Raw genomic sequence first — 22,840 nt, 5'->3', positions numbered from 1 at the left:
GCAAAGTTTCCAAGTTTTTAAAATTAAGTACTTCTGATTGAGTGGATTATTAGTCTATAAATCTTATCTGAAAATCAGTTTCAATGACAGGTGTATCTTCGTGCTGCAATCGTATTCAGCTGACGACGTACGTATCTAAACACAACTACAGTTTGCGTTTGGCTTAATTGATTAAAATACTTTGGTAATTACTGCCACCAATAGACTATTTTCGATCACCTTCATGCATTGTTAAACTATAAATACATAATATAAAGACAAAGAAGTAATTACATTGTAATTAAGGATTCTGAAATGGGGATGATGATGATTACTATATATGATGCGCACGCTGACGAACGAACCACTCCCAAATTCAGATCTCGTACAACAGTCCACCTCACTTTCAGAAGGAGGGCTTTCAGAATTCTATTTTTAGTAAGAGACATAATTAATAATACCTCTGTTTATACTACCATTATATATGCGTTTTCATTTCACATGTGTATAGTACATATTATACATAATACATATATTATATGTATGTGTTTAACACCACCATCATTACCATCATCAATTATTGCTATCGTTGCATCAGCAAACCTATACTACCTAGCCTTAAGACAAAATGCACAGACTCACATATACGTCTCGCTAAATGGCAAATTTTCATGATGTGTTAGCCAAAGGAATATATGTACAAACATATGTATGCTTATTATTTTGGGATTTCATTGGTTACATTTGCAAAAATAAATTAATTTGTTTAATACGTAGATCAGTCAATTTTTTTTTGCTCCAAACAAAAAAAAACGTAAGGCATATGACTTTGGCTGGAAAACATTGACCAACATACTGTAAGAAAAAATTCAGTTACACAAAAAGATCAGCTGAGTGATGGAATGGAAGTATGGAACTGACTAATTTTTATCTATCGTGTATAAAAGGAGCATAAAAATACGTTTTCACTTTTAAACCAAAAATTAAACATTACTTAGAATTTTACTTTGCTTTTTTTTTCTTTTTTTAAAAAGACGTCTGATTTTTTACGTCATTACGCCCACACCGATTACGCACAACCATTGAGTTATCATGTGATTACAACAGCTGAAACCTTTTATGCCAACTAACTCTAAAATTCTGTCAAATAAATCAATTACAATCAAATGATGTGCCAACGAAAATTTTGTAATACTAAAGTCAATGATTTTGGCGGATATCCACTAGATACTAATTAACTATATATGACCACCATTTTATATATGCACACATTCAAATGAATATATAAAATTATTCAATGAGTACATATATCTCTTTCCACTGATTAAAGAAGAATTTGCAATGTGCATTGTGTTATATATGTGGTATCTGCAAAATTGCAGAAATACTGCTTTAGCTACATAAAGAGGTAAAAATAAGGGTTGTTTTCTTTGTCGGACTAAAACTAATTTCAAGTATTTGTAATCTTCCCCAGCAAGAATATTCTCTAAATTTCTATTTATATCAAGCAATTATTACAAGAACCCTAAGCATTCATACACAAAGTACATGGCAATATGCATGTTTCGCAGCAAATGACAAAACCTGAAGAGTGAAAAAAATATATACTATTTAGAAAAACATCATCAAACTCCAACGATGGTGATGATGGTCGTGGTCCCAACTCTATTGGAAGCTCCAGATTACGCCAAGTGACGGATTCACAACCGTTGATAGACTTGGCCGGCGAAGTAACGGCACGAATACGAGCATGCATGCAATGTGGTTATACGTACTAATGAGTGGAGAGAGTGGGCTTTAGACCTTCGGTGCATAGAAATGGTAATCCACGCGTCGTACGGGGTTGGAACTTTGTCTTGGACGATATATCATTCATGTATTTAACGTTTCATGGTAAAAAAAAGAAGAAGAAACGATAGAAAAATTTTAATTTTGGATAAGAGAAAATGAACTGAAATTGGGAGAGGGAAAGTGGAAAAAGCTAGGGCTTGGACGTTTTCAGGAAGAAAGACAGCTGCGTGTGAGTGAGCATAGTGATGTGAGTCGTTTTGATGATGAATGGTCTGAATCTGATGATACATGTATGTACTTTTGTTCATATATTAATTAGTACTTGAATGATTTGTATCATAAAGTTTTTTATCAATAAAAAATGATTGATGATCACATTAACTTTTTCTCCTCGTTTTATTTTCTAGCTATGTGATACATGAATGTGTATATATATGTCAAAGTAAACAAAAAACTTATATATGGATTAGTTTAACAAAAACACTTATATATGGATTAGTTAATGGCATATTATACTGTTAGATAATAGTTTCTAGACGTCAAGAAAACGAAAACGATAAGGTTTACACAACCCAACATGATCAGTTTGCATTGCAATTAGAAAAATATCATTCACTTTATTCTTGTTTATTATATACATTATACATGAATTAATTCAGATGAATAACAAGAAAAGTCTTTAGCTGCTTTTGTTGACTTTTCTTGGGAGGCCAGAGTTTTGAAATGGGCCCAATAAAGGCCCAATGTGTCACTTATTTGGCCTTTTATTAGATTTGTAAATGACTGAGCAAAAAAGGAAAGAAACAAAGAGGAGAGAGAGAGAGAGAGAGAGAGAGAGAGAGAGAGAGGAAGTGAAGGAAATGGGAAGGATATTCACGGTGGAGCTTGAGGGAAGATCTTACAGATGCAGGTTCTGCAGAACCCATCTCGCTCTTCCTGATGATCTTGTTTCTCGGGTACTTTAACTCTTTAAAAAACTTGATAAATATTTCCCAAGTTCTCATCTTTTTTCTTCACAATTCTGAATCATTCTCTCTGAGTTTGGTTTTGTTTAGTTCCATTCCTGTTTTGTAGTGTAAAAGCTCCTCGAGTTTTCTTTGTTTGGAAAACACTTTCTAGGTTGCTTGGTTTAGCAAATTTGCTCTTCATTTCTCCTCAATTATATGAAAATTATGCTGTTGATGTTGAGACTGCAGGGTAACTTTTTTTGGGGAATTGATTAGCTTAGTAAAAATTCTCAAGTTTAGTGCTTTTCTTATGGGTTTAAGGTTTAGACATTAGAGAATTAATGTACCTGGATAAAGGGTTTAAGAGAAACTTATATCTTAAGCTAGAATTATACTCAAAGAGTTTCTTCTGCTTAACTCTAGTCTTGTGTTGTATGAAATATAAGAAATTGAGGGGTAGTTTTAGCTTATGGTATAACTTTTTGAATTGAATCTATCCATTGAGAGTGTAAACCTTATTCTGACTGATCATTTTTTTCTCACAGTCGTTCCATTGTCGCAGAGGAAAGGCTTACCTCTTTAATCGTTCGTAAGTGTAAACTTCCACACCGATATATTTATAGGCTTGTTCTGTTTCATCAATGTTAAGCAATAGAAAAAATTCCCCCTTGTCTGTTTAAGAATGTAGACTCTACTCTAGTATTCTGTTGTTATCAGTTTATGTATATATGAGGCTTAAAGAATCACTAGTACTATTTGGCTAAATGTGTATGCATTTTAAAACCATATATGCCGCATTAACTTACAGATGGAACTGCCTTTTAGCTTCTTGATCAAGGTTATTGCAATGGGGTTGGATATCTGTAGAGCTGATTCCTATGTTAAATTTGATTTTGTTTTAGGGTGAACATAAGTATGGGTCCACTAGAGGAAAGAATGATGCTTTCGGGTATGCATACAGTAGCTGATATTTTCTGCTGTTGTTGTGGACAGAACGTTGGCTGGAAATACGTAAACTCTCACTTAACCCTCCTCAGTTTCACTTCCGCTTTTCTTGGAAGCGTGTTCTCATCTCTCATTGTTGCTTTCTTGTTTGTAGGAATCAGCGCATGAGAAAGCTCAGAAGTATAAAGAAGGCAAATTTGTTCTGGAAAGGTAACTTGTTAACTTCTATAAGTTCTCTGGTCCACGGTTACAGCCATAAACTCGGGTTTATTGCAAATCTTTTTACAGAGGAAGGATCGTTGATGAAATCGATTTATCAACTGAGGTTTATATCGATACTCACGGTAGCACAAGCGACACCGAAGATTCTTAAAGTGGTTACGTTTTAGATTCTTACCTTTTGTCTTGGTGGGAAATAATGTTTGGTCAAGAGATCAGAGTTTGTTAGTGTAGATTTATTATGTAGCATGATGTTCATAGATGTGTGTATGGGAACTTGCTGTGTTGTTTGTTTAGTATCTCGGAGACCCTCTTGAGTTTGAATAAATTTGTTCTGATTCAGTTAAAAGTAATAAAAGAAATTGTATTTGTTCAACGATTATAACATTTGCTAACCAAAAACCAACTATAGATCACTGTTCGATCGGTCTATTGAATCTGGTTGAAACTGTAGGTTGTCAGGATTGTATCTAGAAGAAACTTAACAGTTAACACCCAAAGTATTTGATTGATTGATTTTAATTGATTAAAAAAATTACTTTTGAAATTAAATACGTGGATTTTAAAGTAAATACAAAAAATTTTAACTTTCGATTTAATTCTTTTGTATTTTTAATTTACATATCTTAAATTTTAAAATATGACTTAAATTAAATTTAAAATTCCAAATTAACCAATAAACCTCCTAAAACAAATCTTTGGTAATTTATTTCCTCTTATAAATGTGACTTTTCTTTTCTTTTTTTTTTTTCATTAAAAAAAAAATCAGTAACATCCCAAATTGAAAAAGGAAACATCATCTTCATTCTTCAGACAGTTTTGGTAAAAGAAATTAGGAAATTTGAAAAAATTAGGGTTTGTCATCTAATTCCAACCAAACCCAAAGTTCCCTTTTTTTTTATATATATTTTTTTCCCCTTTTTATAAATTGCCCATTAGTTCTCAAACCTTTGCTTAACGATTCTGTTGCTTAATTCTTCTATCTCGATACCTTTTCTTTGCAGGAAACAACAGATTAGGACGAGAAAGATAAAACCGATACCATCGAGAGAGTAACAAGTAACAACAATGGGCAAATCTTCATCTTCCTCAAAGAAACTTAAACATTCTACAGATTCGTCTACTAAGGTAACTCTCTCTCTGTTTCTAATGGCTTTTTTTTAAAAGATGAGATTTTTGGATTGAATTGATTGTGTGGCTTACTACCCATTATGTTTTAATGTATTGTGATTAGATCGATTGTGGATAAAAATCGAAACTTTTGATTTTGATTGTGTTAAAGTATTGACCTTTTTGGTTTGATGTATTGTGCAGTTGCGATCGGTGAAGAAGAAGAAGAAGAAGACGAAGAGAAACAAATCGAAGAAGATTCGTAGAGTTAAAGACTATTCAGATGAGAGTGAATCAAGTTTCTCAGATTCTTCTTTGTATTCTTCTTCTAGTTCGGAAGATGATTGCAGGAGGAAGAAGATGAAGCGTCGTCAATCTAAATTGAGCAAGAAGAGGTCACGAAAGAGGTATTCTTCTAGTAGTGAGAGTGACGATGATGATGATGATTCTGGTCTTTTAAAGAAAAGGAAAAGATCTAAGAGGAAGGATGAATCTTTAGGGAAGAAGAAGAAGAAGAAGAAGAGACTTGTTTCGAGAAAGAGACGTAAGAGAGATTTGAGTTTAAGCTCTACTAGTAGTGAGCAGAGCGATGATGATGACGGTAGTGAGAGTGATGGGAAGAGAAGGTCTAGGAACAGAGGAAGACTTAGTAAGGTTAAGGATGTGGGGAGAAGAAGTCGAGATGAGTCGAGTGAACCTGATGAATACTTGCAAGTGGAAGATGAAGTTATACCGGCGAAGAGTTCTAGAAGGCTTAAATCTATTATTGTTGTATCGTATGGTTATGGCAATGATGAGGGAAAGGAAGAAGATGACAGAGATGTCTATATGACAGGCGGTGGCAATAGAGAGTTAGGACTTAGTGATGAATCTGATGAGAGAGATGGTGAAACTAATGTCTCTTATGCTAGAGCTCGTGCTGATGACAACGGAGGTAGAACTGTTGGATATGATGAATTTTTAGAATTTGACAAATCTGAAACTAGCAAAGTTTCTCATAGGGACACTAGCATGAAAGATGATGACTTGGAAGCCATTTTAAAGAAAAGAGCTTTGGAGAATCTTAAAAGATTTCGTGGTGTGAACCAAAAGAGTGGAATGACAAGAAAAGAGGTGTCTTCTGTTTCAGAAGGAGAACCTCTGCAAATTGAATCTGAAAAAGTTGAGGATTCACAAGACCATGGTCTCATGGAACAGAATCAAAGATCTGCGGTAAGTAAGGATCTTGAGACTTCAGAAAAGATAGTACATGTTGTTAATGTTAAGGAATTGGGAACAGCATTGGCTAATTCTTCCTCTCAACAAGATCAGCAGCCTGGTGATACTGCCAAAGTGAAAGCTAGTTCTAGTATTAGCTCATGTTCAACTAAACGGAAGTTGATTAGACCGTTGCTGGGGAAAGAAAGTTTAAATTTAGCTAGCAGGAAAGAAACCGTTGGTGGCCAAGGTGCTGAAGCAGAGAACATCAATGGCAGTACCATCGACAAGAATTGTCCGGAAAGTTCTCTAGCTCTGGTACCAGAGAATGGAGGTGAAAACATAGAACCAACAAAAGTGAGCTCTAGTCTTAACGCCCAGTCGTCTTCTCATGCCGGCACAGAGACATTAGATGAAACCAAGGATGAGTCACAGTCTGAACAGAAAAAAGTTGATGAAACAAAAGATGAGTCACAGTACGAACAGAAAACGATGACGGTGATGAGGGGTGGAGAAATGGTTCAGGTAAAGTTACCTGCAACTCTTGAAATATTAATTTCCTTTAGTTTTCAGGTAAGTCTATATGAGTCCTAACTTTTTCCTTTTTAATTTTTTGTTCAGGTGAGTTACAAGGTCTACATTCCTTACCAGGTCTGTTTTGTACGCCGTCAGCGATTCTCCGCCTTTCAACATAACATTTAATTCCAACGGCGGTGGATATAAAACCGGTCATGTTCCTGTCGGTTATGGAAGAGACTGAGGATCGTTGTCACCGGAAAACTGAGAATTTGCGANGCGACAACACAATCTTTAAATCATAATAGACTTGAATTTTTGAATACATAAGTGAAGGGTACATTAAGTTTCATTTCATGTGTAGTTGTAGGCTTGTAGCCTCTTAATCAACTACTAAGGCAAATCTGTTCTATGTATGATCATTAGGTACTTTTGTTCTTCTTGCACTTTGCTTCGCTAGTGCTTTATGTTATTGCCTCTTTTCTGATGTAACACTGAAAAAGTTATCAGTTATCAATAAACTCCCCTCTTTTGGTACCGCTCATGCATACCCAATCACCTATTGTGGCTGTAGAAATGTTCTCCAAGAAGGGAGAGTACCGTTCTTTTACATTTGGAAGCTGCAAAAAGAGCATTGGATTAGTCAGTTGACGGTCTTATTTTCAGTTCCCATGACTAGCAGGTAGCTTGATTGCTATAATAGTGGATGACTATTATAACGAGAGATGATAGGGAGAAGTCTTTATGTACCTGTTCAGATAGGATTCCAGAAATGCCAGTGGTTGCCCCAGGTTTTGCAAATGAAACTATATGATCTGCTAGTTCCATAACCGGGTTTAAGAGTATGTTTGCAATGACCACATCAAACTGTTCTTTTTGCAATGACATTTCTCTTCCAGAAGAGCTATTCTCACTTGGTGCAAGGTGTAGCTCTAGTTTCTCCAAAGGAATGTTGTTCAGAGCTGCATTATGACTAGCAGATTTTATTGCCAGGGGATCGATATCAACGCCAACAGATGATGCAGCACCAAACTGCAAATTTTGAGTGAGTGATACACAAAGGATACAGGAAAGATTTGAAACGAGAAGATCGTTTTGACTGAGAAAAGGCATGAGACTTTTTACCTTGAGGGATGCGATTGCAAGTATTCCTGAACCGGTACCATAGTCGAGGAATGCTTCTCCACCTTTGATCAAACTTTGCAGAAGCAATAGACAAAGCTTAGTAGTAGGATGTTCTCCAGTCCCAAACGCAAATCCAGGGTTCAGAATTATGTTTACCGCTTCAGGGACCTTGCAAAGGATAGTATAAGAGTACTCTTAAACCTCACATAACCTTATATATCTCTCTATAAAAGCTGACACTGAAAGAGAGAGGTTCAAATTCTGCAAATTCGGTAGATAGGATCGCTCTTTGTTATGTCAACTAAGGCTAAAGAATATGAAATTGTTAAAAGAGTATTGAATGATTGATACATACAGGAGGAGATGTCCACTCAGGTACAATCCAAAGCCTCTCAGCGATTTCAACAGGCTGAAACAAATCCTGCAAATATATGATCCAAAAGATATTAGCTTCAACTGATATTGCTGCTGCAAATTTTTTTTTAGTTTTTATGCAAGTTTTCTTAAATGAAAGCAATTACTGAAATGCTCCTTCATGTTAATACTTAAAGACTCACCTGGTTTTTGGTGATCCAGTCTTGTTCATCTCCCATTTCAACTTTGAATTTGGGTATCTCTTTCAAGCCTATGGAATTTGCAGCTTGTGAAATGCACATTTTCACTTCTTCGTGCACTGGGAATATTGATTCTATACAAATCTGTAATAAACCCCCAAGATTAAGACCAAAGAGCACAAACATGATTGATGAGACTACAAGAATATAAACATATCAAGTTTTTAGATGCTTCCAGTTCCAGGGACTTAGAAAAATCGTTCCTTTTTATTAATGCTTCAATTTGTTTTATCAGAGTTCAATCATGCTTTCTGGAAATATCTTATCAGAGCTGAAGAAAGAATATTTTCACACCTCTTTGGAAGCAATAGAAGACCCAGAAGCCGCATCTTTGTCGTCTTCTTCTTTGATGTCTTCATCTACAGCTACAGAGCTTGCTCCAAAACACAAGAGCGCCTCCGAGAATGGATCCTGCCAAAACCCAGTAATAAAAGAGTCAAAATCTCAATCTTATCAACTAAAAAGAGAGAGTGAGAGAGATACATACGACGACATGTTTTGGACAATGGATACGAACTGAGAGGTAAGGTGCAGCGAAAGACTCATCAGTAAAGCACGAAGATGAGGAAGAAGAAGAGGTAGAGAGAGACGCAGAGATTGAAAAGGAGGACTGAGGAGTAGAAGAAGTGAAGAAGATGAGAGGTCTGACTCTGTCTCTGAGGATATGGTGGCGGGAGAGATTCTTGCACGGAATGTGTTTGATAAAATTCCTAGCTAACATTTTTTTCCTTCTCTCTTTTTTTTTTTTCTTTCCCAGTTGTCGAAGTTTTAACTTAAAAAGCTCTAAAAAAAAGGAAATATTTGCACTAAAGAAGAAAATTGCTTTAAATAATAATCAAAAATAAATAAATAAAAGTAAAATAAGAATAATTCTTATGGGAATCCAGAATCATAATAACAAAGTTTTAGGGGGAGTGTATTCAAACATTGATTTTAAAAGAGTTTGGATTTTGCTTAAAATCACATGTTATTCAATTTGGAATTTTAAAATCTCTTCCTAAACTAGTGTTATTGAAAATGACATTTGTATAAAGTCATTCAAAATCACTCAAAATCTCTGTTATTCAAACAACAATTTTAACAAATCATATAAAATAATTTATTTATGTAAAAGTGAGTATTTTTTTTAGGATTAATTATTGACAGTATAATTTATTTAATTATGATATTATAGTAATTAATTGTATAATTTTTAGGATTAATAAATGAAAATATAATTCATTAAATTATGGTACTATAGTAATTAAATGTATAATTTTTCTATTCTTTTCTTATACAATTAGTAATTTAAAATATAATTATTATTATTTTATATATATATATGAACTATCTTATATATTTATTAAATTGTTTAAAATTTTAATTTCTTATAATTTACAAATATGTTAAAACAAAGTTTTTGTATAACACATGAAAATACCTTTAATTGTTAAAATTGACATGTGTTTCGATCACATGAGTTAGTTACTTTGAAAACCAATGTTTATATAATAAGATAATATTGAATACAATATCAAATCATTCACCCATTGAACACTTTTTTTTTTACATTTGTTTCTTATTTTGATTATCTTATTTTTCTTATATTATGTTAATCACTAATTTTAAAACTTTTATTTTTCATCATCACTAATTTTAACATATTAAACCTTTTTATACTTTAATCACGTTTCTGTATAAATTTCTTTTTTACGATATGATTATAAGAAATAATAATTGAAATTAAATTACAAAATATATTCTTTATTAATTGCAAATATTTTCCTATTGAAATTAGTAATTTAATAGATAACTTTTGTATTAGAATTAGTGATATAATATATTACTTTTGGTTTTATATACCTTTTAAAAATATTAATTGTAATCCTTTTATTTTAGGATTTTTTAATTTTCCTAATAATTATTAAATAATTTTTTTTCACACATGTCAAAATATTATCGATATACTTGACACATGTCGCGATTATATGGATTACTAACTTTGAAAACTAAGGTTTATATAATAAGATAGTTTTGTGTTAATTTTTCTATTCAAACTTAAAAATAAAAACAAAAAAAAATCAAGTCACGTTAAAAAGCTAAAAACTAATGAAACATATATTTTAAATTTTCTTTGAAAATTAACAAAAAAACCATCAAAAGCTAGATTTTCTATTTTTTAGGAAAATCATTTTCTCATAATATTGATTGGTTATAAAGTAAATTTTTGGAAAATCTAAACCTAATTAAATACAACTTCAATCTACATCCATTGAAGGCCTTAATATACTATGTGGTAAAACCAAAGATATAAAAGATTATATAATAAATTAATGGGGGCATTTGATAGTTTTTTTAAAAAAAAAAACCTCAACATCAATAATAACTACATGAAACTTTACACATAAATAAATTATTAATTCATATTTAACCATAAAATTTATTTTTAATCAAAAATTGGATAAGCTCTCAAATATTTAGAATGAACAAATACAAATATTGAATGGTTATCCTAAATCCTGGTTGCATTAGATGTATATACTTTTGATCATCTCCCTCACAACACTAAAAATTTAGTTCGTTTATAGTGTAATGTTGTTTTCTTTTGCTTGTGGACATAGAGCCAACATAACGTTTGTGAACATCTTTGCGCAATTCTATACGTCTTCTTGTAATGTACCCGTAACTCATAAGGCCGTAACAATAGTAATAATAATGGAAACATGAATCTTATCATATAAAAGCTTGTATTACAAAAACTGTTAAATCTAACACAACAACGACAACGCTAACACAAACCACTAAACTATAAAAATTTGGTTAGCGCGCGATAAATGTTTAGTTAGTTCAAAAACTGTATAATGATCTCTATAAAGCCAAAAATCCATAAGTGTGAATGTGTTTTAGTTAGAAAACTGTTTTTCGTAGTTGATGAATCTCGTCATCTTCACGTGCTAACTCGACGCGACACAATGGACAATTATCGCCAAACTTAATCCATTTCATAATACACGCATTGTGAAATTCGTGACCACAAAGTAAAGTAGCAACTTTTCGTCCGGTTTTAAACTCCATAAAACAAATTGTACACATGTCATCATTATCACTAGACAAGGTCTTTTGTTTTCTCTTATTTCTTGTGCACTGGTTAGAAATTATGCTGGTCTTTCGTTTACTCTTCTTGTATATCCTCCTGCTCAAGGCGTCGACTCTTAATTTTCTTGCGTGTCTAAAACTCGCTATTCCTCCTCTCGTCATCTTCTTCGAGGGAGGTTCGAATCACCTCTTCGAGTTGAGAGTCATCGATGAATGATTCTTCGATTAGAGAATCATCTAGGAATTCGACTAGATCGTAATCATCGATGGATGATTCGTCGAGTTGAGGGTCATCGATGAATGATTTGTCGAGTTGAGGGTCATCGATGAATGATTCGTCGACTTGAGGGTCATCAAGGACTGGTTCGACTTGAGATTCATCGAGGAGTACTGGTCCTTCAGTACTCGAAGGAGCCGTATGAAGCGTCAACGTCAACGTCAACAAAATTAACAAAGCATATTGTGGACGGTATTCAAACGATGAAGTTACTTTGCATGCACGTAGGGCGAGTTCTTGTATTAACCGGAGAGCGTCTCGTGCATCAACTCCTAAATCTTTTAAGAAGTAATAGAGTTTTTCTTTGTGAGGAGAATCTTCGGCTTCAGTGAATTCATTGGTAGGTAATGAAATTGAGATGTTCGAATCTTGGTCATCTCGTCTGACAAATTTTGTATTCGCTGCGATTGTACCAACATGTTCGGGTCCAGGATTCTTTTCGATTTGGTACTTGAATACTGCAATAGCTTCCATGATGATGTTTAGGCAGACCAAGAGCACAGAGATTTTGTAATGCGTAAGATTTCAATGGGGACATTCTTATATTTATATGAATCGTCTATTGAATTGAGGCGGTGGAATAATTCTAGTATATAATTATAATATGGAAGTTTTATAATTCAAGTTTCTTTTTTATAATTGGTTTCCAATTTATTATTTGATTTACAATATTGTTCTTTCCAATTAAGGATTTTTCTTCTATTCTATTTTTTTTTTGTTGTTGTTTCCGGATTATCCTTTTTGTCTTTGATTAAGAGGAATATTTTACAATCCAACCAAAATATAATAAATTAGGGAAGATATACTTAAATATCACTACTTACTCATATCTTGTTCCCTTTTAGAAAATATCTTTTTTTTTTTTTTTTAATTTCGTATGAACATAATTTGATATAACCCCGACACCTAACATAATGATTAATCTACCATATCTAAATGCACAACATGGCATACTTTGATTTTTTTACTTACGAATTTTATGTATGTCATATTAAGGATAGATAGTAGTATTCTCACAACTATTTTCACAAAAGTTAAAGATGATACAAGTTAGCGATGAAGACGAAAGTAGTAGATATGAACATATAGGATTCGTTCGATGATGATGATGGGTAAGCCGGTGACACAGTTCATCAAATATATTATGGTGCTGGGAGACGAAATTATGATTTTACTGGTGGTCATGACTCATTAATTCATAACTTAATCACAATCCAATTCCGTAATTATCCTTTAAAACTTATATATAATAGAAAATAATGTTTTTTTGATAACTTAGAAGTTCAGACCTAATTGCCCATTGGCTACACCTGGTTTTGTGACATCACCGTTCCACAAGAATATAGAGCACAATCTATTATACATTATCTCATGGAAATATTAGCCTTCGAAATTTCCCATTATCTTCTAGTCTGAAGCTTCTCTTGTTTTCTTTTGAGCAACATAATAAATTTTTGTATGCCATAACTACTACGAGTGGGGAATTCAGAGACAAAGTTCACACTGCAGATTAAACCAAACAGTGTTATGGAAGTCTCAAAATTAAAGACACCAAAAACGCCCAAATATGAATACATCCTTAATGATCTATCTATATAAACATTAATTTAAACATCTTATTTGTTTGATTGGTAAAGCTAAAACTCCCCAACTTAAGTTACTTACTCTGGTCGTAAAGTATAACACTTCATTGTTTTAATTGAAAGGTTGTAACAACAGACGACTTACAAAGTGTAACTCCCCCTATAAACTTATTAATATTCAATGATGTTATGCTATAAGTACTGCCTTTCTTCTGTTACCCCAAAGCCATCTCAAACAACTTGATCTTCTCTATATAGCAAAAGAAAAAAAAAATTGTCACCGTAATGGAAGGTACGAATCAAGCTTCTTTCTCCGTGATTCTAGTCGTGGCTCTGTGTGCCACTACTTTATTGAGGTCGGGCCTAGCCGAGGTGCTCGTGACACCTCGATTTCCTACCATTCCTGGTTTTCCAATTGATCTCACAAAATGTTGGTCATCGCTCTTCAACGTTCAAGGTTGCAATATCGTAATCTTAAAATCTGCTTTAACCGGTAAGTTTGAAAACGTTGGACCAACATGCTGCAAGGCGTTTACGGAAGTAGATGCAAAGTGTTGGCCAAAAATGTTTCCACTGAATACATTATTCCCTCCTCTTCTCAAGGATGTTTGCTCTCGCATCAGCGCAGCTGCGCCAACACATAAGACACCACAATTCCCTGCCATCCCTGGTTCTCCCATCGATCTCACAAAATGTTTGTCATCACTTGTCAACGTTGAGGGTTGCGTAACTGAAATCTACAAATCAGTTTTCACAAGAAAGTTTGGTAATGTTGGACCAATGTGTTGCAAGGCGTTTTCAGATGTGGATTCCAAATGCTGGCCACAAATGTTTCCTCTAAATCCGTTCTTCCCTCCTCTTCTAAAAAATGAATGTTCTCGCATTAATGCAGCCGATCCTACACACAAGTGAAGTAACAGCTATCGGGACCATAATTCACAATATAAGGCTTTAGGCCTTTTATAAGCTTGTAGTTTTTAACTATTCAAGAATTTTCCCAATTCCAAAAAAAATGATGGTTAGTTGCTTTGTTCTAGGTTTTCAATTCGACAATAATATAGAAATTCAAGTCTTATGACTTAATCTCACAGCTTTCATTTATTATTTAAAACTCTTTATGTGTTGAAATCGCAAGTAATGTTTAAGAAAACAGTACGCTTGATTCTACGGATTCTCTTATGTATTCGTGTGTGGTTTTCTTCTTACCCAAGAAAAAAAACTGTCTTTAGAGAAGGCTTCTTTTATGTTTCTTATGCGTGGCAAAATACTTTTCTTAGATGAGAGAGCCTGAATTCTGAAACAACAAGTGCTTGTAACAAACACTTCTGCTATTTTCCAACCATTAGTATAATATTTTTAGCGGGTGGTTAATAGTGTAGTTAAGCGTGCAATATAGAATTTCTGTGGGAACCAAACTTACAAAAAAGTATATATGTAGACCACATCCAAGAGATAATTTTAATTTTTAGATTACATGTGCATTGGGACGGTGTGTGTTTTATTGGGAATGTGGGCAATCTCAAGAGTCATTATCCAGATTTGATGGTTTTTAACTTGGCTTTAAGCGGGATCTAGATATCTTAGGCCAAGACTGAAGCTGGTTGATCAGACCGCATTGTCCTCCGGGAGAATTCATGAGGGCGAGGGCATTATATTATCCAAGATTGATAATGAAGTAGAATTAAAGGAACCAACTATTAGCGCCTAGTGATGGGGTGCAAATGGAATGGTCATCGACAGTTGATGGTTTTCTACCTTTGAGGACAAGGTGGCATTTGATGGCTGGAGTATTATTTCGATTTTGAGGAGAAGACAGAATAACAGGAATAAAAATAAAAATAAAACATAGAAACAGTTGTGAAAATAAAAAAAACTTGAATGATGTTTTTTATTATCAAGATTCAAAACAAAGAAAACAAAAGAAAAAAAATACTAACAAGACCTTTTTTTGCCAGGGAAAGAGGAGAGATAACTGAACAAGGGAGAGGTCAAAAGAAAACAAACAGAGCTTCAAACAATGGTTGATCGCTTATGTCGAAGCATATACATTTTCAATGTTTCTATTAATTGTTTCCTTGACAAGGTATTCCACAAACGGCGACGCTCCTCAAGTGAGGGGACTAAGTCTTCGCCTCTGAACTGCCAAAGGAAAATCAAAAGAGAGTGAGCAAAAGCGCGAGACAAAAGAGGAAAACGAAATTAAGAACCAAAAAAAATAAAAATAAAAAGAGAGAGAAGGATTTACTCACATAGAATCGTGGAGGACGATCACGATCGCGAAACTTAAGGGGAAGAAGCTTTTTACCTCTGGAAGATTTGGCTTCTTCTTCTTCTTCTTCTTCTTCTAATGAATGATATTATAAANAAAAAAAAAAAAAAAAAAAAAGAGAGAGACATTAGACTATTAGAGATTGATGATATTGTTGAGTGGTTGCTCTTACAAAAATTATGTGCACAAAAGAAAGAAAAGAAAAAAGTACCTTCGTGCACAAAAGTCAAGTAACCAGACAGATGGATTCCTCTATCGCCAATCACCGTAAATTCCATTGAACCATGTTCAAACTCAAGGCTCAGAGTGCAGATCTCTTTTTCATTAGGGACCAAAGAACACAAATCGACTGGGCTCTTGTCGTCTCCGATTACGTACTAACCCACGGTCTTCTCTTTGCCCAAACCCTCGGCCAGTGTTGCCTGGATGAAGCAAAATAGAGATCAACAACAACAGCAACAACTAACTAGGCAATAAATCAAATTTTCCTAATCCTATATATCGGGAACTATGCATACCCTAGTGAAGACGAGCTTCCGGTCATCATCATCATGAAGACGAAAACAGAAAGGTTTCCCAGGTTTCAATTCAATATCTGCAACCAAACAGGATTAAAAAAAAATATAATCAAAGATGTAGAGGGCAAAAGAAGAAGATTCAACAGACTGATCAGGATAAACAAAGAAGCCCTAACCCCATGAATACTTAAACACCATTCTTCTTTCTGAGCTCGGATGATGAGGTAGTGAGTCGTCAAGGTTACAAAGAGAGAGACAATAAAAACATAATGACGTAGCCCTAATTCGATGATAGAGACAATAAACATAAACAAAGAGACGCACGGCCCAATAACATTTAACTACAAACCAATGGTTAAAGCTAATAATGATTAAAGCTAATCGTATTTTTAAAACTAAAGATTTGATGGAGGGTTTACTTTTTGTAAACAAACCCTTTCCAAAAATAGGCGTATGCCGCTAAAATGCAGAGAAGACACGGTATTCTTTAGTAAAAGGCGAAAGAATAGTTCACTTTGTCTTCACTGCACGGCTCCGTGAGTATCTTCAACCCAGTTCTTACTTTATTTATACAACAGTTCACTCACTGTTCCTCAGTCTTGCAACCGATGTGGGATGTCGCATTTTCAGTTAATAAAAAACAAGCCATAGATTATACTCTTGCAGTCATCAAATGGTTCTTTAGGGTGCGTATTGCTTGCTGGCATATTCAGTTCTTGAACTTTATTGTTTCCCAAATCTTTCTAGTCTCAACTCCTAAGCTTCTCTTGTTCGCTGTTCCTTGAACCAAAATTTTAGGGAAGCTTTAAAGTTACAAGTCACCAAAAATTCTCTAACATGAACACATCCGTTAAAATGTATGTAAATAAACATTAATTTAAATTACTAATATATTTGAGTTCATTGTTAAAACTTAAACATCCCCAACTTAATGTTATTTCTCTAATCGTAAAATGTAACAGTTCGTTCAATGTTTTTAATTGAAAGGTTGTAACAATTGTAGCAACAGATGACTTATAAACTATAACTCTTCCTATAAACTTGTTATATTCAATAATGCTACGCTATAAAGTATAAACAGTGTCTATCTTCTGATACCCCAAACAAAACCATCTCAAACAATCTTCTCTTCTCTATATAACAAACGCAAGGGAAAAAAAGAAGAGAATATAGTCACCGTAATGGAAGGTACAAATCAAGCTTCTTTCTTCGTGATTCTAGTTGTAGCTCTGTGTGCCACTACTATACTGAGGCCAGGCCAATCCGAAGTGCTCGTGACACCTGGGATTAAAAGGTATGTGTTGAAATCGCAGTAATTTTCAAGCCATCAACATTATGCTTTTGCGAAAATTAGTAGGCTTGATTCTTCGGATTCTCTACTATTCAATTCGTGGGTAGTTTTCTTCTTACCCAAGAAAACGAAAATGTCTTAGTTGAATCCATGATCGACTTTTTTAAGGCTTCTTTTATGTTTCGTATAAGTAGCAGAAGACTATATCAGATGAGAGTCTGAAACAACAAGTGCATATTGACAAATACCTCTGCTTTTTTCCTACCACTACTGTGTAAAATTTAAAACTAAAGAATTGATGGAGGGTTTACTTTTTGCAAATAAACCCTTTCCAAAAATAGGCGTATGCCGCTAAAATGCAGAGAAGACACGGTATTCTTTAGTAAAAGGCGAAAGAATAGTTCGCTTTGTCTTCACTGCACGGCTCCGTGAATCTATACAACCAGCTCTTCGGTGACTATTTATACTCCACTTCACTTACTGTTCCTGAGTCTTGCAACCGATGTGGGATGTCACAGTTAAGTTAAGAACAGACTTCTTAGGCTTATTTAGCAGATATGGGCCATAACTTGTTTATTTTTAAGCCCGTCATAATTTCATTGCTTTCCCATCATAATTTTATTGCTCATATAAGTCATACGAGAGAGCAACTAAACCGGAGATTCGATTGATCTAAGTCTTCAACGGAATGGTTATCTGGTTCAACTCCCGATTTATAAATATTCGTCTCGGTGCGAATCGTTTCCTCTGTGTCATCTTACTAGATTGAGCCGATTGATCACTTGTTGTCAATGGAAACTACAGATTCAGTCATGGAATTGGGAGCTTCAAGCTTGAAAAGCCCCTTTCTTTACACAAACCCAGGTGCTTAAAATCCCTAATTTCATACCCTTCTGAGTTCTTTATCAGTGACTCGTTCGTTAACTCATTATGCTTTTGTGAAACATAATGAGTGTTGTCAATGGAGCAATGGTCAAGTAACAAGACGTGCGAAATGTAAGTTGATATCTTCCTACATTGACCTTTTCTTTAGTTTAATATTAATCTCTGTGGTTTATGATTGCCAAGTTTAAGAGCATTGAAATGTCTTTCACTGTACAGAACAGAGCACAAAACGACGCTGTTTTGTCAACAGGCTCAGATTGTGTCAAGTCCATCAAGCTCAAAGCCTGCGAACAAGATACAAAGAAGAAGCCCACGACTCTGCAACGGTCACCTGCAACAGACAACAAGGCGTTAGCAAAGGAAACCGTACAAAGTACGACAGTGACTCTACACAATCGATTCAAGATGTTGGGACCAGTTGATGAAGAAGAAGCCACGTAATCTCTCACAAAGAACTCTCTAGAATCTAGGTTTAGTCTTATGTGACTATATAAGTGAGCCACTTGCAATGTAATATCTTTAAGGATTGGAATAACAAAGAAACAATCTTTCACCACTCTTATTTTCTTTCATTCACTTGTTATTAAATTTGATTTATACCGCAAAAGGTCACATTTTTTATTTAAAGATTGTTTTATAAGATTCATTTGACTCACAGATTAAAATGAAATTTATTGATAGCAGACTGTTGTTGTCTTATAATATAATGATGTTCCGTTGAATAGACCTTTAAATTTATCATCTTTACCAATATTTATGAGTTCTTGAACTTCTATGCATTTGATCTTAGCCATCTTTTGGTTCATCTTCTTCAATCAATGGCCAACTCGATCCTGTTTCTTTCCTTGTTCCTTGTACTCCCTTGCTTTGTTGATTCAGTTTACTTTAACTTTACTCGCTTTCGACCAGGGAATGTTATTTATCACGGGGATGCAAAGCCCGATGGAGCGGTGGACTTGACCAACCCTGACTATACAGCTCGCGTTGGTTGGGTTACTTATACTGAGAAAGTGCCTATATGGAGTCCTAGAACTAGTACCAGTTTTGCTTTCAGAATTGGTACCCGTGGCCTAAAATATTCGAATTTTGGTCATGGATTCTGTTCCTTTCCTGCTCCTGTTGGAATCCAACTTCTTGTGAACTCAGCTGGTGGTTTCTTGGGTCTTTTTAAGCAAGTTACAATCGGGTTCTCAGCCTCTACTGGAGTGGTCGTAGAGGAACATAGACTTTTATCATGGGAGTTCAACTCAGGTAGTATGGATAGTGTGAACGTCTCTATCAGGAGAGGACTGGTAGTTGCTAATCTCTTTGGTCACAATCGTGGTGGTTTGTTTACAGAAGCGAAGAAGAAAGAAAGCAAAAGAGATAATGGACTTGATAACAATGAACGAAGACCTCATACGGGAAGCAGGACCAAGGAGGTTTGCTTATAAAGATCTTGTTTCAGCAACTAACAGATTCTCATCGCAAAGAAGGCTTGGTCAAGGAGGCTTTGGAGCAGTTTATAGATATGCTTGTTGCGGTAAAGAAACTATCTGCTCGTTCCAAGCAGGGAACGAAAGAGTTTGTAACCGAAGTTAAGATCATCAGCAAATTGAGACATCGAAACCTGGTGCAACTCATTGATTGGTGCAATGAAAAAGATGAGTATTTGTTGATATATGAGTTCATGCCAAACGGTAGCCTCGACACTCATCTCTTTGGGAAAAGACCACATCTCCCCTGGGACATAAGGTACAAGATAACCCTCGGTCTAGCTTCTGCGCTTCTTTATCTTCACGAAGAGTGGGATCGGTGTGTATTGCACAGGGACATCAAGGCAAGTAATATCATGTTGGACACTAATTACAATGTAAAGTTAGGTGACTTTGGACTGGCTCGATTGATGGACCATGAGCTTGGTTCTCATACGTCTGTATGGAAGACAACAACTTACGTCAGCTATGGACGAGAAACTGTATGGAAGACAACAACTTACGTCAGCTATGGACGAGAAACTAGGTGAAGATTTCAGTAGGGAACAAGCTGAGTGTCTTGTTGTTGTGGGGTTATGGTGTAGTCACCCGGATAGAAACTCGAGGCCCTCTATAAGACAAGCAATCCAAGTCCTGAACTTGGAATCAACTTGGCCTGAGCTTCCGCAGAAGATGCCAGTCCTTATGTATTACATCTCACCTCCTTCTCTTACACTTAGCTCGAGTACGGTCTCATTAAGGGTCTCAAGCTGTGAAGTTGGTCGCTAGATAAAGATGAGAAACAAACAAAATGTTGCGCCAAAATCTACCCTTGCAATTGTGATAATGATGTACATTCCCATGAATCGATAATCCGACAGCTAGTATAATTTTTGCTGCAATGAAGGTATATCTTCGTCGCGTATAGTACCGCGATAACGACATCACGATCTTGTGTTAAGCGGTAATGACCTGACTACGGGAATAACATTGTGAAAATGACTTAATTAGTTGATATAATCCTAATTCCTAAATCATTGTGTCTTTCTTGTCTTAAACATGTTACAAACCGTATAAGAGTTTGACGGATGTGTTAAGAGATTGGCCGAAATTGATAGCGGCATCAGGATTCGGGAGAATTCTTGTCATTTTTATCTGTTAGACATATGATTTCCTCCGTTTTTACAATCTTCATATATACCGTCATATTTATGAACTGTGTTCTTGTTCTTAACATATCTTTTTCTTTCTTTTTTTTTTTCTTTATGGCAAATTTCTTAACATATCTATCTATCTATATATAGATTTTTCAAGTACAATTTCTAAAAAACCTTAGAGTTCAGAAATAATTACAATCCAATGCCATTGCCCATTGGTATCTAACATTTAGTTTTTAAAAATTTAAAATTTTTAATATTATTAGTTACCAAAATTTCAAAATCAATATATAATATATAAGATACTAAAAGATAAGAAAATCGTGCACCTAATTTCATATATCATTTTCCATATATAGTTTCGATTTTCCTAATATATCTCTAAACGAAAACGTTTTATATAATAAATTACATCACACTGTCATTGGAAATAAGACAAAATAATAGATTCTTATTAAGGGTAAAAACGTCAATTATTTATAGTTTAATCGGATAAACGCGTGGGTTATCGGATCGGATCAGAAATTTTTTAATTTTAAATTATTTCTTTTGTCTCCTTAAAAACAATTAAGTTCCACTATTGTTGTAAAATGTTACGTTGGCCAGATGGTTAGAGAGGCTTTTTCTGTACCTGTGCGGTATCATTTTCGAACTGCAAGGACCACCAATAACTTTTATTTTCGTTTCCTTTTTTTTTTTGTTTTCTATATAACTTCAGTCCCATAAATATAGCATTTAATACACGTAAATAAAACTACTTTATACCAATTTAAAACAGGAAATGATCTTTATAAATCTATTTACATTAGGAAAATCATTGAGTACTAGATTTTAACTCGCGGTACACCACAGGACAAATATTTATTTTTAGGAATTCACATTTTTTTGAATTTATTTAATAATTATATTGTATAATACCATTTTATTAAATTAGTTTGATTATGCATCTTCTATATTGGTGTTGTTAAAAAAGTAATAAAATAAAAAGTTTATCTGTATTGAAATATGAGACTAATGATATTTTATTTTTTAATAATATCAGTTTGAACCCGTCTTGTCTTAGAACCCGTCCCATAGAGAAAGATTGTTGACTTGATGTTTTGTCCGATAGATCTTGTGATTTACAATGTAGTTGTTTCTTGTATGCTCTAAGGTAAATTTTGAACATGTTTTCAAATAAACTTGTGAAACATGCTTGAGGAGATGGATGTTATAAATCAGTGATAGACAATATTCAGTCAAGGGCGAAATTATGGCACCCAATGAATTGATCAAACACCTTTAGATGGATTTTAGGAGGATGCAATGAGTGTTATAAACTCAAATGTGAAAACTGTAATCTTTGTTAAGTATTGATAACCTTAATTTGTGATATGAGGCTATTAGCATAGTATTGTCCTCTCTATGAGATATAACTTTTTCTGTATGGATTTGAATTCACCCAAACATTAATGGGCACTATTGGGCTATCAAGCTGTGAAAGACTGTATTATTAAGGAGTTGTATTTACAAATTTGCTTAAAATTTTGGTCCTCGTTAACTAATTAATTTTGATAATATATATACCCAAACATTAGTGGGGATGTTTGATATATTTATTAACTTAATCCCCTATATTCAAATCATTTGCTAATCATGTTAATTATCAAAATTAATTAGTTAAATTATCACATTCGACATAAAAAGAGGATGATAACATTCTAAAAAGAAAGAGAGCAAAATATTTGCCCGAGTAAAAATACTTTCGCATCATCACAGATACATAGTCGATCTTATTATTCTCAAAACGGTTTTAATATGTTCAGATCCAAAGGTTCACAAGCTGCTGAGCTCGAAGCGTGACGATGAAACGATTCCCATGATTCAAGCGTGACGATTAAACCACTGC

At 34.3% G+C, this 22,840-nt stretch overlaps 5 protein-coding genes and 1 pseudogene across 5 annotated transcripts; 4 read left to right on the top strand and 2 right to left on the bottom strand.

The window, feature by feature from the left end:
• Positions 2,576-4,223, top strand: LOC104761422 (protein yippee-like At5g53940). The gene is made up of 5 exons (XM_010484502.2): positions 2,576-2,726; positions 3,263-3,306; positions 3,620-3,728; positions 3,817-3,872; positions 3,951-4,223. The coding sequence occupies exons 1-5, from the start codon at positions 2,631-2,633 to the stop codon at positions 4,033-4,035; spliced, it is 390 nt and encodes a 129-aa protein (XP_010482804.1). The 5' UTR covers positions 2,576-2,630; the 3' UTR covers positions 4,036-4,223.
• Positions 4,657-6,905, top strand: LOC104761421 (transcriptional regulator ATRX homolog). The gene is made up of 4 exons (XM_010484501.2): positions 4,657-4,736; positions 4,886-5,009; positions 5,196-6,713; positions 6,810-6,905. Exons 2-4 carry the CDS (start codon positions 4,950-4,952, stop codon positions 6,888-6,890), a joined length of 1,659 nt encoding a protein of 552 aa, XP_010482803.1. The 5' UTR covers positions 4,657-4,736; positions 4,886-4,949; the 3' UTR covers positions 6,891-6,905.
• LOC104761420 (ribosomal protein L11 methyltransferase-like) lies at positions 6,990-9,207 on the bottom strand. The gene is made up of 7 exons (XM_010484499.2): positions 8,931-9,207; positions 8,738-8,854; positions 8,387-8,527; positions 8,185-8,250; positions 7,830-7,997; positions 7,455-7,736; positions 6,990-7,324 (listed from the first exon to the last, which is right to left on the bottom strand). The coding sequence occupies exons 1-7, from the start codon at positions 9,162-9,164 to the stop codon at positions 7,211-7,213; spliced, it is 1,122 nt and encodes a 373-aa protein (XP_010482801.1). The 5' UTR covers positions 9,165-9,207; the 3' UTR covers positions 6,990-7,210.
• LOC104761419 lies at positions 11,551-12,368 on the bottom strand. Its single transcript, XM_010484498.2, has one exon. It carries the CDS (start codon positions 12,267-12,269, stop codon positions 11,652-11,654), a length of 618 nt encoding a protein of 205 aa, XP_010482800.1. The 5' UTR covers positions 12,270-12,368; the 3' UTR covers positions 11,551-11,651.
• Positions 13,648-14,290, top strand: LOC104761418. The gene has a single exon (XM_010484497.1). The coding sequence runs from the start codon at positions 13,664-13,666 to the stop codon at positions 14,288-14,290; it is 627 nt and encodes a 208-aa protein (XP_010482799.1). The 5' UTR covers positions 13,648-13,663.
• Positions 19,160-20,346, top strand: LOC109130501 (annotated as a pseudogene).

Source organism: Camelina sativa, chromosome 18 (genome assembly GCF_000633955.1).
Source record: "Camelina sativa cultivar DH55 chromosome 18, Cs, whole genome shotgun sequence".
In the NCBI taxonomy this organism is placed as follows: domain Eukaryota; kingdom Viridiplantae; phylum Streptophyta; class Magnoliopsida; order Brassicales; family Brassicaceae; genus Camelina; species Camelina sativa.
The sequence above is the reverse complement of the archived record's forward strand: the minus strand, read 5'-3'. Positions and strand labels throughout refer to the sequence as shown.

What these genes read in the sequence shown, in the direction of transcription:
- LOC104761422 (XM_010484502.2), top strand. Translation starts at nt 2,631, where the DNA reads ATGGGAAGGATATTCACGGTGGAGCTTGAGGGAAGATCTTACAGATGC. An exon ending in GCTTACCTCTTTAATCGTTC is followed by an intron (nt 3,307 to 3,619) that starts GTAAGTGTAAAC and finishes ATTTTGTTTTAG; the next exon opens with GGTGAACATAAGTATGGGTC. An exon ending in AGAACGTTGGCTGGAAATAC is followed by an intron (nt 3,729 to 3,816) that starts GTAAACTCTCAC and finishes TCTTGTTTGTAG; the next exon opens with GAATCAGCGCATGAGAAAGC.
- LOC104761421 (XM_010484501.2), top strand. Translation starts at nt 4,950, where the DNA reads ATGGGCAAATCTTCATCTTCCTCAAAGAAACTTAAACATTCTACAGAT. An exon ending in CTACAGATTCGTCTACTAAG is followed by an intron (nt 5,010 to 5,195) that starts GTAACTCTCTCT and finishes TGTATTGTGCAG; the next exon opens with TTGCGATCGGTGAAGAAGAA. An exon ending in GGGGTGGAGAAATGGTTCAG is followed by an intron (nt 6,714 to 6,809) that starts GTAAAGTTACCT and finishes TTTTTTGTTCAG; the next exon opens with GTGAGTTACAAGGTCTACAT.
- LOC104761420 (XM_010484499.2), bottom strand. Translation starts at nt 9,164, where the DNA reads ATGTTAGCTAGGAATTTTATCAAACACATTCCGTGCAAGAATCTCTCC. An exon ending in ATTGTCCAAAACATGTCGTC is followed by an intron (nt 8,855 to 8,930) that starts GTATGTATCTCT and finishes GGGTTTTGGCAG; the next exon opens with GATCCATTCTCGGAGGCGCT. An exon ending in CTGGAATCCTATCTGAACAG is followed by an intron (nt 7,325 to 7,454) that starts GTACATAAAGAC and finishes CTCTTTTTGCAG; the next exon opens with CTTCCAAATGTAAAAGAACG.
- LOC104761419 (XM_010484498.2), bottom strand. Translation starts at nt 12,269, where the DNA reads ATGGAAGCTATTGCAGTATTCAAGTACCAAATCGAAAAGAATCCTGGA.
- LOC104761418 (XM_010484497.1), top strand. Translation starts at nt 13,664, where the DNA reads ATGGAAGGTACGAATCAAGCTTCTTTCTCCGTGATTCTAGTCGTGGCT.